The sequence below is a fragment of the Seriola dumerili genome, unplaced genomic scaffold (assembly GCF_002260705.1).
Source record: "Seriola dumerili isolate Sdu_G_001 unplaced genomic scaffold, Sdu_1.0 BDQW01000169.1, whole genome shotgun sequence".
Lineage (NCBI taxonomy): Eukaryota > Metazoa > Chordata > Actinopteri > Carangiformes > Carangidae > Seriola > Seriola dumerili.
The window spans coordinates 1,167,361-1,182,040 of record NW_019174424.1 but is presented as its reverse complement, the minus strand read 5'-3'; the positions used below and the strand labels follow the sequence as shown (position 1 = coordinate 1,182,040).

The 14,680-nt window shown below is 41.0% G+C and overlaps 2 protein-coding genes across 3 annotated transcripts in view; one reads left to right on the top strand and one right to left on the bottom strand.

The window, feature by feature from the left end:
* gga3 (golgi associated, gamma adaptin ear containing, ARF binding protein 3) overlaps positions 1–6,487 on the top strand; it is a 9,493-nt gene extending 3,006 nt beyond the window's left edge. For both annotated transcript variants that reach the window (XM_022752338.1, XM_022752337.1), the window contains 11 exons: positions 368–448; positions 637–774; positions 1,742–1,823; positions 1,927–2,052; positions 2,198–2,446; positions 2,871–2,953; positions 3,055–3,200; positions 3,381–3,670; positions 3,819–3,988; positions 4,667–4,777; positions 4,935–6,487. In XM_022752338.1, the coding sequence (XP_022608059.1) occupies positions 368–448; positions 637–774; positions 1,742–1,823; positions 1,927–2,052; positions 2,198–2,446; positions 2,871–2,953; positions 3,055–3,200; positions 3,381–3,670; positions 3,819–3,988; positions 4,667–4,777; positions 4,935–5,045 (1,587 nt within the window). In that variant the 3' untranslated portion in view covers positions 5,046–6,487. The remainder of the gene's footprint in view (positions 1–367; positions 449–636; positions 775–1,741; positions 1,824–1,926; positions 2,053–2,197; positions 2,447–2,870; positions 2,954–3,054; positions 3,201–3,380; positions 3,671–3,818; positions 3,989–4,666; positions 4,778–4,934) is intronic.
* Positions 6,488–6,592: 105 nt separating this feature from the next.
* On the bottom strand, positions 6,593–14,211 carry nup85 (nucleoporin 85). The gene is made up of 19 exons (XM_022752363.1): positions 13,865–14,211; positions 13,386–13,476; positions 13,130–13,286; positions 12,905–12,975; positions 12,745–12,788; positions 12,319–12,388; positions 12,065–12,186; positions 11,699–11,833; positions 11,126–11,248; positions 10,520–10,651; positions 10,308–10,414; positions 9,948–10,031; positions 9,799–9,864; positions 9,365–9,516; positions 9,129–9,246; positions 8,920–9,020; positions 8,109–8,260; positions 7,105–7,206; positions 6,593–6,791 (listed from the first exon to the last, which is right to left on the bottom strand). The coding sequence occupies exons 1-19, from the start codon at positions 13,895–13,897 to the stop codon at positions 6,693–6,695; spliced, it is 1,959 nt and encodes a 652-aa protein (XP_022608084.1). The 5' UTR covers positions 13,898–14,211; the 3' UTR covers positions 6,593–6,692.
* Positions 14,212–14,680: the final 469 nt, after the last annotated feature.

Sequence of the window (14,680 nt, the reverse complement as noted above, 5' to 3'; positions counted from 1 at the left end):
GAGGACATGGAAAGGTGAGGAATTGAAGGGGAAAAAAACGGCTCTGTAATGTTGGGATTCAACCAGACTGCATTAGGTGGAAAGTAAAAGAACAACATAACTCCTTTCTAAATCACTACTGCTTCTAAAGTCATCATCATCATCATCATCATCATCATCTCATCATTAAACACACAATGACTTGTAAAAAAAAAATCAAAGTTGTTTGACTTGCCCATCACTTCAGTATTTAGCACTCATAGTTTTAGCTTGCCCTCATAGTTTTAGCAGAATCATTTGTTCTAGAGGAAATTCTGATGTTTTTGTGTGTGTGTGTGTGTGTGTGTGTGTGTGTGTGTGTGTGTGTGTGTGTGTGTGTTGTGTATAGCTGCTTGCCGAGCTTCTCCGGAGTAAAAATCCAGAAGACCTCCAGGAAGCCAACAGATTAATCAAAAACATGGTGAAAGAGGTGAATATTTAACACAGTCATCCTAATATTCATTTTGCACTGCTTTTAATTGGCTTGCTTGCTGCTATGGGGACACACGAAAATAAGTTAACGTTTGAACTTTAGCTAAGACATACATATTCTTCATGTGTGACATGAACAGCTGCACGTGTAGTATACAGTACGTTGTTGCTTGTCGTCTTTGTCAGGATGAGGCACGAGTGCAGAAGGTTACAAAGCGAGTGCACACGCTGGAGGAGGTGAACATCAACGTCAAGCTGCTGACTGAGATGCTGTCCCACTACAATAAAGACAGCTCCACTGACTCAGACAAGGAGATCATTAAGGTGTGTGACTGCACACTCTCTCACTCACACACACACACACACACACAAGTGAGATTGTAGAATTCAGTTCTTTAACGTCCAAGGACAGACCTGAAATAGTTCCCTAAAAAAAAAGGAACAACACATTCACTGGATGTAGGAATATTTGGGAAGAAATTCCCAATGAGACATTATCCGCCCAGTTCACGCTTCACTTCAGTATTTGATGAGAATTTTTTGTTTAAATCCATGCAACAACAATAAAGCATTGTGAATACAGCAACAATTGGAATGATAATGAGTTGTCTTTTTGTTTAATAACAGGTACATGAATTATAACTAGAATGGCTGCCAGAGTGAAAAGCAAACTCTCATCATCTGAGAAGTTGAACTGGCACGAGTCATTTAATCTCTTTTCTCTTCAGTGTTCTTTGCGATAATAGTCAAAGGCAGTCAGTATAATATACAACCGTTACTCTAGGTGATAACTAAACATTCCACGTTTTGAAATTCAAAATTGTTAGTCATCTGCTCTTGCATTTTTTTTTTTTTTTGACTGAAGGATCCAGCTTCCGACCATACACTGCAGTTTTAATTGAGCTAGCCATACCCAACAGCATATAAGGTTTACATTTTTCAAGTCCAAAAAAGAGCCACTTTGTCCCTGTTCTTTGTCTCCTGCGCATGTATTATAATTCCCCCCAGACTCACAAGATCTGAGTAAAATTTGAGTAAATGTAATTCAAAAGGTCCTCACTGTCTATAGGGCAGTTAATGTTCTGTATTTGCCTGAAAATCTTATAATGCGACCATGTGGTTTAGTAATTTAATAGTGTTACATACAATAGTGTTAATTTAACAAAATCATGTAAAGTTATCTTATATGTTTGCATTGTGATATTTTCGTCAATAAACAAACTAGTGAAACTACAGCTGGTGTCACAGCTGCATTTACACTGTAAAGCGCCTCCTTTGTATTTGCCCTCAGGAACTCTACGAGCGATGTGACAAGCTGAGGCGGGCTGCTTTCAAAATGGCCACTGAGACAGAGGACAATGACACCAGTTTAGGTTTGCTAGTTTGGTGTTTTCTCTCTCTGAAGAAGCCCTGTCTTCACGTTTCGCTGTGTGTCACTGTGTGTAACCGATGAACCCCCTGCATTTGACTCCTCAGGTGACATCTTGCAGGCCAGCGATGACCTCTCAAGAGTCATCAGCTCCTATAAGAAGATAGTTGAGGGGCAGCAGATCAATGGTGACAGTGAAGAGCCTCGATCTACAGCTGGTCACAGCGATAGCGGTGAGATATTTTATACTCATGCACGTTTATGCGTTTTACACAACAACAACAAAAAAAATGCGATTGCTTTACACTCCAGATGCCCTGCCTCTGTGTGATTAATTCAACTGCTGCAATCAATCTTCCTCTCTTTGTCGCTCACCAGACACCACAGATACGCTGATCGACCTCGCCGGCCTTGACACTCCTAGCCCCCCTCAACCGGCCATCCCTCCCTCCCAGTCCTCACACCCTGTCTCCACCAATCCCACGGCTTCCCCCATACCTGTCCTGCCTCCTCCTCCCAAGCGCCTGGCCGGCTCGCAGGGCAGTCAGAACAGCAGCCCGAGTCATCCCCCCCTCGACAAGGCCTCCACTGCTCTCTCGCTCCTTGATGATGAGCTGCTGTCCCTAGGTAGTAATTTGTTTAAGCAGTGCTTTCCCTCAGTTTCACAGCCGATGGCATATAACCCTGCTGTAAAATGGCAAATTGTTATTACAGTCCAGTTTTTGCACTAATTGAATAAACAACATATAATGTCTTAATTAGTGCGCTTTAACAGTGCTGTGCTGATTTTGTTGATCTTCAGACAGAGCTGGGCTAGCTGTTTCCAGTCTTTGTGCTAAGCTAAGCTCACCATTTTCCTGAGTGGTATCAACCCTCTCATCTAACTGTCTGCCAGGAAGCAAATAAGCGTATTTCTCCAAATGTCAAAATATTTCTTTAATTTAGCAGTCTCCATGATATGGAGAGAACCTGTACTCTGAAACAATCTTTGAATACTTGAGTACTGCTTGTCCAAAACTGTCTTTTTTGATGATACAAATGCTTCTTTCAGGACTAAATGACCCACCTACCTCTCTGAGCAGCCAATCAAAACCCAAGTTGAATGAAGTGTCCAATCAGTGGACTTCCTTGCAGGTACATTTGAAATAGTTTGTGAGCAACATTAGCCAAACCATCCTCTGCTAGTCATTGTGTAATGAGAGAGCTAAATTATGTTCCTCTCATCTCCTCTGTAGGCTCCAGCATCAAGTGTGGATATGTTTGGCAGTATGAGTATGGCTTATTCAGGTCCAGTGGTGCCCCCAGTGGAGCCAGCCGCCGGCATACACAGTCTCCAAAACCTGCAAGACCTGGCCATGATGGGCTTTTCAGATCACAAGAGGTACATACTGTTTAGTTGAAAATCTGTACTTTTCATCAGTATATCGCCATTGAATTTTCTCTTGTCATTCCTCTTATGTACACATTTTATTATGCTTCTCATACTTGACTAATCTAATCTGATTATTTCTCAAAATTAGTACTTTAAGGTACTCATAACAATTGAAAATGTGATTTTCAGTTTGTCCGGCCAGATGACGGCCAGAGGAGGCAGCTTTGGGATAACCCCTGCAGCAGCACCTCCCCTTATAACTGGGCAGGGCTCTCCCTCCTCAGCCTCTCTTCTCCAGGGTACAATGCCCAGCTCTCCTGCCCTTTCCCATGCTAAGGTCCAGAGCCTGGGCTCGGCCCCGGGCAGCCCGCTGTTCCGCTCTCTGTCCCCCTGCCACCCTCCCCTCCAGGGCAGCCCGGCTAGAGCCACAGACATCTCCCTGAGCAATGTGCACGTCCCTCTGGAGGCCATCAGACCTAGTAAGGACAGGGGGGGAGAGAGGGAGCAAAGGATGAACTGGTTATTGGAATAACATATGATAAAAACAAAATTACATGTATGGGTGTAGTCTCTTTGGATAGCTCATGTCTGCCTGTTCCTGACTGGCTGCGCCCTGTCTGTACTCAGGTAAAGTGCTGCCTGTGACGGCCTACGATAAGGATGGTGTTCGCGTGCTGCTCAACTTTGCATCTGACTGTCCCCCCAGCAGGCCTGATGTGCTTGTAATGGTGGTGTCCATGCTCAATACAGCGCCCCTGCCTGTTCACAATGTGGTACTGCAAGCTGCTGTGCCCAAGGTAGAGATGTCGCGGTCACTCACCTGCTAAAGGTTTTATTAGGTTTTTCCTCAAACAGTGGACGTGCTCGATCAACATGACTTAATCCACGTTGTACACAAATGCTTTCACGCCATTTTCCAAACAGCCCAAACACCTATGTATCCACATTATCAATAAAATATTTTGCATTTTAAATAACATATTTTAACTGATAAAAACTTGTAATGGTAACAAAGCAGGGTGCCCTGATGGCCTAGGTTCAAGTACTGCCTGTGATTCTTGTTGCATGTTGTGCCCCTTCTCTCTCCATTGACTGTCAACTCTCTGCTGTCAACTTATTAAAGGGTAGGTTTGCATTTTTTCAAGTCTGTCTTGAAACTATATTCACATGCCAATATGTACACTGAAATATTAATTGGGTTCCGTAATCATTCCTCCTCTCTATATTGGCTGTGAAGAGATCGTTTCTAACAGGACTTCAGTGTAAAAGATAGGAGACAAAATCAACAGTCCTTATTCTGTGTAAAAACATCTTCTTAAACTCAGACACAGCTGGTGCCAGGCTTCACCGATGTGGTTCATTTAAATCCTTGTCCGCTGTCTGTGGAAACAATGAAATGATGAAAAAATGTGAACCTGTCCCTTAATACAGGCATTAAAAATCCAGCACTGACACTTCCTTTCATTCTCCCCCAGTCAATGAAGGTGAAGCTGCAGCCTCCATCAGGAACAGATCTGGCACCATTCAACCCCATCCTACCTCCAGCCTCCATTACCCAGATCATGTTGCTAGCTAATCCAGCCAAGGTAGGTGATATCATAGCACTTCAGGACCTAGCAATACACAAAACACAAAGAGCTTCTGAGCCACACAACTGTCAGTTGCGGTGGTAGTCAGGCCCTGAAAAGTTGTGGAGAGACAGTAATAACGCATAGAGATCTGCGTGTCTGTGTGTCTTCATAGGAGAAAGTGCGTCTGCGCTACAAGCTGGCTTTCACACTAGGAGACCGTCTGTGCAACGAGGTTGGAGAGGTCGACCAGTTCCCCCCACCAGAGGCATGGGGTCATCTATAGCAGCGTGCAGGCCTGCTACCGTTCAGCAGGGACAGACCGGTTCATACTCCATGAAGGGGTGTGTATGTGCGTTCACATGCATCCCAGAGAGAGAAAGGAGGGGAAGGTGGGGAAATTCAGCTGCATTGTTACTGTAACAATAACTTTCAGCTTCACATTCCTGACAGTTGTTTTTCATTTTCTGGCCATTATGATTCCTGGTAGTGAGATGTTAACAACAGACACTAAAGGTTTAACTTATACAGAGCTTGTGCTTTTCTGCAGACAGCTAACAAAGAAAAGATATACACAGGTATGGGAGATAACCATTGTGTTAACAGGTCAGTGGTTTTGAGATTAATATTGTGATGGATTTTCCCGAATGTACTTTAGATAATAAATGCATTAGAGCTCTGCCTAAGATTGAAATGCTGCACTGCAGCAGGAAATTAACCTGTACTTTAACAGAGCCTAGAGACAATGGTTGTGCTTCTGTTTATTCATTTTTTTATTTAGCCTCTGAATCAACACTTACCCAGCCTGCAAAAATATACTTGAATATATCCAGAGATTTGGAAATGGTATCTAGATTTCTTAGGATGGAGTTACACTGGAAAATTCATGCGTTGATTAAAAAGTACTGTCACATAATCATTCCTGCAGGAAGACAGTGGCCTGATTAATGTATTTATTACATGATTATTTTAGCCATCTGGATTTTTGACATGGTAAAGGAAACTGTGTTTAACAATTATATTAGCTAATGTAGCCCTGAGCTAGATGAGTGGACCAACAATGTTGAATACTGAGCTGTAAAGGCAAAGTAAGGCAACCAACATATATATTTCATTTCATTTTGTTTTCATCATGAATACTGTATGAATTCAGTATGAAGTCGTCTGAATCCACCACTGGTTTTATTTCACGATTAGTTTTTTGTTTTGACTGTAAATTAAATAGTGATATGCCCAGACTGTCAGCATTTCAGTTTTTTGTTTTAGCAGTGGATATCCATATTTTTGTTCTGTATTTAAAGATGTTTATTTGTCTACCAGTTTCAGTATTGGGAGTATTTTTGTCATATTTATTATTTTGTGTTATAGTATTTCAGTGCATCACTGAACCTAGAAAATGTGAACTGAAAAACCTGAATTTAAATTTGGTAGTTTGTAAGAGAAATCCGTCACCAGGCAGATAACTCTTCAGTGTGCAGCAGTGGAATGTGGAGTGGAACTTTGCTATGAGGAAATTTTCATACATCAGTCCACCCGATCCTCTCTTAGGTCCCCTCTCTGGCAGCCTCAGCTTATCATCATATAGGATGTACAGAAGTGTGTGTTTAATGTACATAGTATGTAATGTAATGTACCTACCGTTTGTTGTATGACAAGTTATGTGAACATGTGATGTGTAGTTTTTGGGAGAGTGTTAGGTCTGTACATACTGTATGATGTGCCATTTGTTCGCTGCATGAAAAAAATAAATATTTCTTTGAATGGATGTCTGATATTCTCGAGTTATTTAACTTGTCATATACATGATTACTAAAAATTCAGGTTTCAAAACAATGTACATCAAGTTTTATTATCAAAGAGCACATTTTGATTACTTGAATTTTATATACAATACAAAAATGCAAAAGAAGAGCTTTCTTTTTAATGTCTCCATTTATGTTTCCACTGTTCCCTCTTTGACTATAGCCATAGCCAGGTTCCTGGCCAGAGCAAGTCGCAGGAGCTCCACTTTGGTCAGCTCTATGTCTTCCTCCTGAAAAGACAAACACACTTGAATCAGAGGTAGAGTGGATTGTAAGTCTTTAATATTGCAGCAAATCCTTCTATTGCAGCTGTAGAGTAAGAGCAACACTTCACAGGACCAGTTTTGGCTCTGTGTGTTATAAGCCAAGCAATGTATTAGGGGTATTAGGGAAAGTAAGCATTAATAACTTCTAGTATATATATATATAGTAGGCAGGATTTTTAAAATGTAAACAAGAGAATCAAATATTAAGCAAACAGTGAACAGCATCAGAGTAACACCATCATTTGAGCAGTATTAGTGCCGTGTGAGAGATGCATACCTGCATGGGCCTGTCTGTGCCGGGAGCTGTGGTGTTCAGTGAGGAGGTGAGCTCCTCTAAACAGAACATAAGCTCGTGGGTTTGGTCCGCTGAGAAGATCACCTTCAAAAAAGACAAACAAAGCCATCTTCTAATTTAATCAGACCACAGACTGACCTTTTCTTTTTAGCAAGCACTGCAGTTCTTCTTTTGCTCCTGCTTCCTGTGTCCCCCATATCTAACATAATAATGTGGACTGCTGAGTCTGTCGTGTGTTCAAATCTGCACCATGACAATAGGTGACACCGTAGTTTGTTTCTGTTTGGGACAACATGAATGACATTGTGCAGATCACAACTCAGACCACAAAAAAGAGTATGTCCCACCCAAAGATTTAGTCTTGACTTGTGACTTAAACCACATGATCATAATAAGACATGTTTATTAACCGGTCACGGACATGCACCGCAGGAAAGGGAGTAATGCACAAAATTCTCTTGACACTATAAAACAATTCCCTGACAGGAATGTGCACAAATCAACAGATAAATTGATGAAGTAGCTGTAAATCAGCTGCTGCAGAGGACAGTTTTACATCACATTAAAACTATATGCAGTTTTATTTGGAGCCAATGACTAAGCAGAATCAATTACGCAGCTGAAATCTCATCACACTGGAAAAAAGTTTTCATCACCGTCTGATATCAAGTTTTTATTCTTGATGTGGACTTGATGTCTGTCCTGTACGTCAGGACTAGAATTTAGTGCAATTTATTATAAAGCTGCAACAATTATTGATTAATTAATTATTAGAGTGACAGAAAATGAATCAGCCATTATTTTGATATAATCAATTTTTGTGTCTTAATAAAATAGCTTATCTTCACTACACATTATTATTCTGTCTAAAGAAATTACAAAAGGTCATTAATTTACATTGGTTATACTGTACATCTATATTATGATTAGAATGACAACAATTTTGTCCACATCCACAGTGTACTGAACACTTTGTGGTGACTGACCTCTTTCTGCTCCAGCAGCGGCAGAGCGTCAGTCAGCAGAGTCATCCAGAAGCTCCGGGGGGCGATCTTGGCCGTCATGAGGGAGAGGAGCAGCTTAGCTGCCTCCCTGAAGCGCTTCTCCCCGTACAACTTGTGGAACTCACGGTACTTTCCTGGAAATGAAAGAAGTTTTCAGATTGTAACACTGGCCCTTGTTCACAGTTTCTGATCACTAGCAAGCTCATGCTGATGCAGGTGTAATCACACAGTGTAAAAATGCTGTTTGACAACTTTGTATTGCGTTACGTCTCATCTGTGTGTATTGTTCTCACTCTTATTTACAATTAATCTGCTTTTACTTAACTGTTTTTTTTTATCTTTGCTCTTCCTGCAGTGCTTTAGACATCAGAGACTTTGTGAATGTGCTTTTTTCAGCAATGAAACTAACAGAGTTGACAATATGTAATAATCGATAGAAAAGCCATTTCTTTGAATGTACTGTACTTGAATCTAAATTTAGAAGGTTTTTTTTAAATGGTTCATCTCTTCTCACTGATATTCCTCCAGTAAAACCAACTGTCACATGCTGTTGCGTTAAGCTGAATTTGTATCTATGTGCGTATACACGTCTGTATGTCTGAGTATCATGTGACAGCCTAAGAGAGAGTATAAGGGAAGTGGTCCAAGGCATAATCTGCCTTTACTGAATGTGCTATAACTTGACGTATGAATCCAACTTGTGAGTGCGCTGCAGTGGCTGTGTCACACGTGGAGCAGTGCTACCAATGCTGCTGTGTGTGTGTGTGTGTGTGTGTGTGTGTCTTGTCCATACCAAGGAAAGTGAGCCTGTCGCTGAGCAGCATTGCTGGGCCCAAGTTGTCTATCAGGTCAAGATCAGAGAAGGTCCCTTTAGCACAGTAATCCTGCAAGAACCTGACACAGACACACACACAGACACACACACACATTAAAAACCAGTTGGAAAGGGGCAACATCACAACAAAGTGCTTGAAGAATAAGTGTGTTGTTAAGGGAACTAACCTCTCTGAAATGAGGGTGGCAAAGGCAGCATCTTTGGCCCTGATGCTCCAGGACAGAGCAGAGCCCAGTCTGTTGTTCCTTAGAGCCCGCATAGCCATGATCTTACAGATACTGCGCACTGAATAAAGACAAAAACTTGAAGGGTTAAGTCTCTACTGCACTTGAGAAACAGCTGCCTTTATCTTTGTGCAATACAGCTGGACAGAGAATGCGACAGAGACAGAATTAAATGCTACCTTGTTCTGACATTTGTCTCTGCTCACAGATCCTGAGCACCTTGAGGGCTTTGCGCTCTGTGTCTAAAGGAACACGCTCAATCTGCAGCTCCAGGTAGACACGGCCAAACTCTGGGCAGTGGTCAAAGTAGTCCACAGCCAACTGCCACAGACTTAACACAAAGACACACAAAAACATCATATAGGCAGTTATAATATCATGATGCTGCTGGCCCATGTTTCAACTCTGCTGATGCTATCTAAGGCGCTGAACTGATGAGTTGACTGATTAATCAGAAAAACATAACTTGTGAAAAATAATCAGAATTTGCAGCTGTTTTTCATACTTTTGAAAGCGAAACCTTTAAAAAAGGAGCAAAGTATTTGAATACACTAATTAGTAGAATTTCCATACCATAAATATAAATATCATACTGAACCTTAGATAACCATACCTGTGATGAGTGAAGAGACCAGATGCATATTCTAACAGGAGAAACTCCCTCAGGTTGGAGCCGAAGCTGAACACACAGCAGAAAGATATGGTAAATCTTAGCTGATTAAAGTGTATTCAAGTAGAAATGCAGCCAAACAGAGTGCTTACTGTAGGTTGTGAGACTGCAGGAGTTTGCAGTGATCCAAGAGATCTGTCAAATGGGCCACAAACCACCAGTTGTTGAGAGCAATGCTGAAAGAAGAGAGAATGGAGAAATTAGGAAATAGTGTGTTGAAGGGGTTAAACATCATAGACTGTTGGGATAAACAGGTACAGTTGTATGCAAAAGTTTGGGCTAAGTCATTTTTTTTATTATTTTGAAAGGAAGGTTAATACAAACCCTGCAGCAAACACACAAAAAAATAAGCCTTTCTTCAATTGTCAATGCACTATTACTCACTTGACTTATTTCCTGAATTTAAAAAATATGAAAAATGTTTGTGCACCCTACTAAATCCTATGTCCTACCTGCAGTCTTTGATGACCTGATGAATGTCAAACTCAAAGGCAGCCAGTAAGATGCTGTCCAGTGGCTCTGGGACGCTCCTCGAGTCCAGAAACATGGTCATGCATGACTGCAGCATACACACACAAACACATTAACACAGAGTAAATAACAAGGACACAAGCAGAAGAGAGTATGAATGTTGAGTGATGCAGCAGGAGTTCGTGTAGTGTACCTGTGCATAGTAATGTAACTCAGTGGGTTTGACTGTGGGGTGGCAGAACAGCAGTCTAGTAACCAGGAAGTGGTACCAGGTGCTCAGCAATTCCTTGTGATCAAGCAACGTGTCTTCATCCCCCACTAGGATCTGAGATTTAACAACAAGAACAGATAGGAAGAGATTAATGTGGTGTTCGAATAATAGTTTAAGATTTAAAATCTCTGAAATCACAATAAAATGCAAATAAATGCATAAGAATATATTTTGGAAGAATAGGTTGCCAGACCTATGGATAACTTAGACAGCAGCATGGTATATTGCAATGCGTTAGACAATGGGACCTCTCATTGCATGCACAGTTTACTACAGACATTATTTTACAAACACTCAGTTGCCAGTCTATTAGGTACACCTAGCTAAAACGAATGCTGTTTAATACAGCAGTCCTGCAATGCATCCTCCCTTCATGAAGGTTATAATGTTCAGGTTTTGTTCGAACTGTTTTACAGAGGCGTTGATCTAACTTTATGATCACTTTGGAGACAACAGTTTGTGGTGAAGTACACATATAAGACGTCAATGGACAACAGGAAGGGCTACGGAGGCCGCAGGGTCACTGACCTTGCAGATGAGCTCCAGGTGTTGGTTGCTGGCAAACGAGTTGTCCTGTAGGCAGCGGTCCACCTCCTCGTGCCAGTGTCTCCACTTTACATCAAACTCTGTTAACGTCTGGGTGCCACCAGGCTGAGGGATTATCATCATAGAAAGTTTAGAGGTGAAAACTGCCCCAGGCTGGTTTATGAGCTATGTTTGTGTGATATCTCTCTTTTGGGGCGTGTGATATCTTCAAGTAAACTGCCATTCTTTCACACCACCATCAAAGGCATCTCAATATAGCCAATACAGATGATTTACAATAATATATATCAGCTTTGTACATCCCCGACTCTGTGGTCATTTTTAAGGCTGTAGTTGGAGGTGAAATTCTGCTGAATTGGATTATATTTTAAGCCGTTACTTAAGTCAGCACTGATTAGCCAAGTAAATTCTATGATGCACCTTTCCGTCTTGGCAAATAAAACATAACGTATGCAATAATTCTGGTTGTCACGAGTATGAAATGAAATTGAATAACGTTCAACCAAAGCAGTCTAAAGCTGCACAATAAAATAAACCATTAAAAAATGATCTTACATTGTAGAAGGGCATTTTGCTGAGCAGAGTGTCCATCAGTTTGTACATATTTCTGGCAGCAGGCTGTAGGGGGGCCTGCTTCATCAGCATCTGTCTGGCTTCTTCCAACCTGCCTTGCAGCACATAACTCACCACCTGCACATGGCCGACACAACACATGTAATAACTATGATTTCACTCTGTGCTCTATGACAGACAAAATACCAATGAGGAGGGAAATGTGTGTCTGTCTGATGGTCCTTGGAAAGGGAACATCTCTGCTCAAAATCATCACCACACCTTGCACTATTCATTAAAAGGCAGAACTTGGTGTGTGTGTGTATACCAAGTTTTAAAGACATTAATATGTGCATGTGCTGCACCTACCACATCCCAGTAGTCGTGGTGCTCAGCAGGGCTCTCGCTTTGCAGCACCTCTCTGGCCTTCTCATCCACATCAGCCTTGTGTAACCTTACCCAGTCCAGAAGGTGGAGCAACAGTGAACCCGCTGAGGACACAGACAGATACACACTGCTGATTTATTTGTTTGGGTGCTTTCATAATCTCAAAGTGAAGTAATAAAATGTATTCCAAAAAGAAAGAGGGGAGATTAACTATAAACACAAGGTCAAACTCTAACCAGGAGCAGCGTCAATGAACAGCACTTCACACAGATTCCAGATCAGCTCTATGGCCAACAGAATGGAAACCTGTGACAAAACAAAACAGAGGCTGAGGTTAACACAGTGTCACTATAGAAAAATGAATCCAAAAGTTGAAAAAAAATGTATATGTATTCCTATTCATTACCATTAGCACCTTAGTATAAAGAGTCCCTTTACTTACTATGACGTGTAAGTGTCTTCAATTTAAAAATAGAATATTCTTTAGTGGTATACCACAGGATTGTGTCTTACTAAATTGCAACAATACCATTCAGCTAAAAAATGATAATATTAATGTTAATATTGAATTATTGCCTTACTATTCTCAATACACATATGTTATCCTGTATGTGAATTCAAAAGTGAATGTAATGTCTATATACACAAAATATAGCACATACCTGATTTCCATACTGCATGGCCACTTGTGCATCTTTGGTAGAAACTGCAGCAGACAAAAAGGTCCATTTGACTTTCCCCAAGAAATCGCACTGAGGCTAAAATGTCCAAACTATAATTTGCCATTTAAGTCATTTTAGTTTTGACATTTTAAATTCTAACCTGCAACTTGCTGAAGTTCTTCCATACAAGCTCGTATCACAGATCTGTAGTTTTTACTGATGCTGACAAATCTAAGAGGTAAGACGGAGACAAGTTTGGCAAATCATGAAATCAATCATTTATCATTTTATAATTATATATGTATGTGCTTGATTTTCCTTTTGTAACTAGGATTTATGTCACCAGGAACCAATATCGTGACATGCAAAGGATGAGAAGACTTACTGTGGTTTTTTGTTCTTGCTGGGAAGGTCTTCTCTGATCGTTTGCAGGCCAACAAAGATGTGATGCGACTCATTGAAGAGCTTGCGTAAAATAGGGGAATATATATCCTCGTCTTTCCTAACCTCATGGATGAAGGAGCAACCTGACCCTTTAGCACCTGAAAACACAGGGCGAAGGACGCAAGAAAGTTAGTAAAAATAAGGTAAAAGAGAGGGCAAGAATGTGAGAAGGAGCTTGTGTTACTGTCAACACACACCTGATGCTTTGTAAAGGGTCTCATACGCAAGGATATCACCAGGACCCCACGCAAATCCCAAATGCTTCCCATCACTGGCTGCAGGAATATTCTGCATTTAAAGAGAGACGTGGTCATTACACTGCAATTATTTAGTGAAACAGGTGATGTAAATATTCCATTTTCCCATGACTGATCGCAACTCGTAGCTTTCACATTCATTTTTTTCTGTAGTCAAGCCAAATTCTCAACTTATTACTAAATGTACTTAAACTCCTGTCTTGTAACAAGTCCTCTAGCACTGAATCTATTACGCTCTTAGGTTTCACCTATGTGAATACATGTGTATCTTTCAGATTATTCTTAATGTTTTTGACACACGTTGTGTCCGTGTTTGTTCAACTTAGATTAGTTGACAGGCTTTTGCGATGTAGTTAGCTTCTTAGCAATGCTAGTCAGTGGCAATAAAGAGAGAGAAGTAAGCTATAGCGGTTACTCACAGTGATTGCCGGCTCGACGTCTACCTCCTCCATCAGGGAACAATGTTTCAAACACAATAAAGTATAAAAATGCCTGACTTTTCAGCTATAAACACCTCATGCCATGAACTACAGGTGCGTTGCTGCTTACGCGCCTCAGTCATTCAGCCGATAGTCCTAACGGCGCGTGTGTGATGACGACACTACAGGGCTGCCCTATTTCCTGCCTGTACTTCTGTCTGCTGCTTTTGCCCATTTGCCTCATGGTGTGGTAAAGTTTCCACTCGATATACAGCTAGATAACTAAAAATTGCATGATCTGTAAATATAATCAATCACTCAATCATAATCAATCACCTCGAAGCTCTGGGGAACCAGGTTTACTTACAAAAGGGAAGTAATGAATATGTGGAGTTTTTCTGTTATCCAAATGCAAACACATACAAATGTTTTAACTGGAATCTGTTAAGAATCAGTGTTATGCAAATACACACTTTCTTTAAGTATTCGTGTAATATAATTTTAGTGCATCTTCATTATCAGACAGAAAAAACAAGATGGCCGCTAGGATTTATAGGGTTAGAAAAAAAGAAAGAAGGAAAAAGGAAGAAAAGAAATGGAAAACAAAGTGCACATACTACATTCCCAGTAATTGTAATCAATTGTATGGCGATGGTGGCTGAGTCGCCTGGCATTAATGAGAGGTCAGCTGTGCGGTCAGGTGCATGTTGTGGGATACAGCCCCTCTAAAGCTGACAACAAAAAGCAAAACATCGCTGTGCGCGTTCATGTGATGCTGATCGTGCCTCTTTAACGCGCATGGAGACTCTCCCGCCC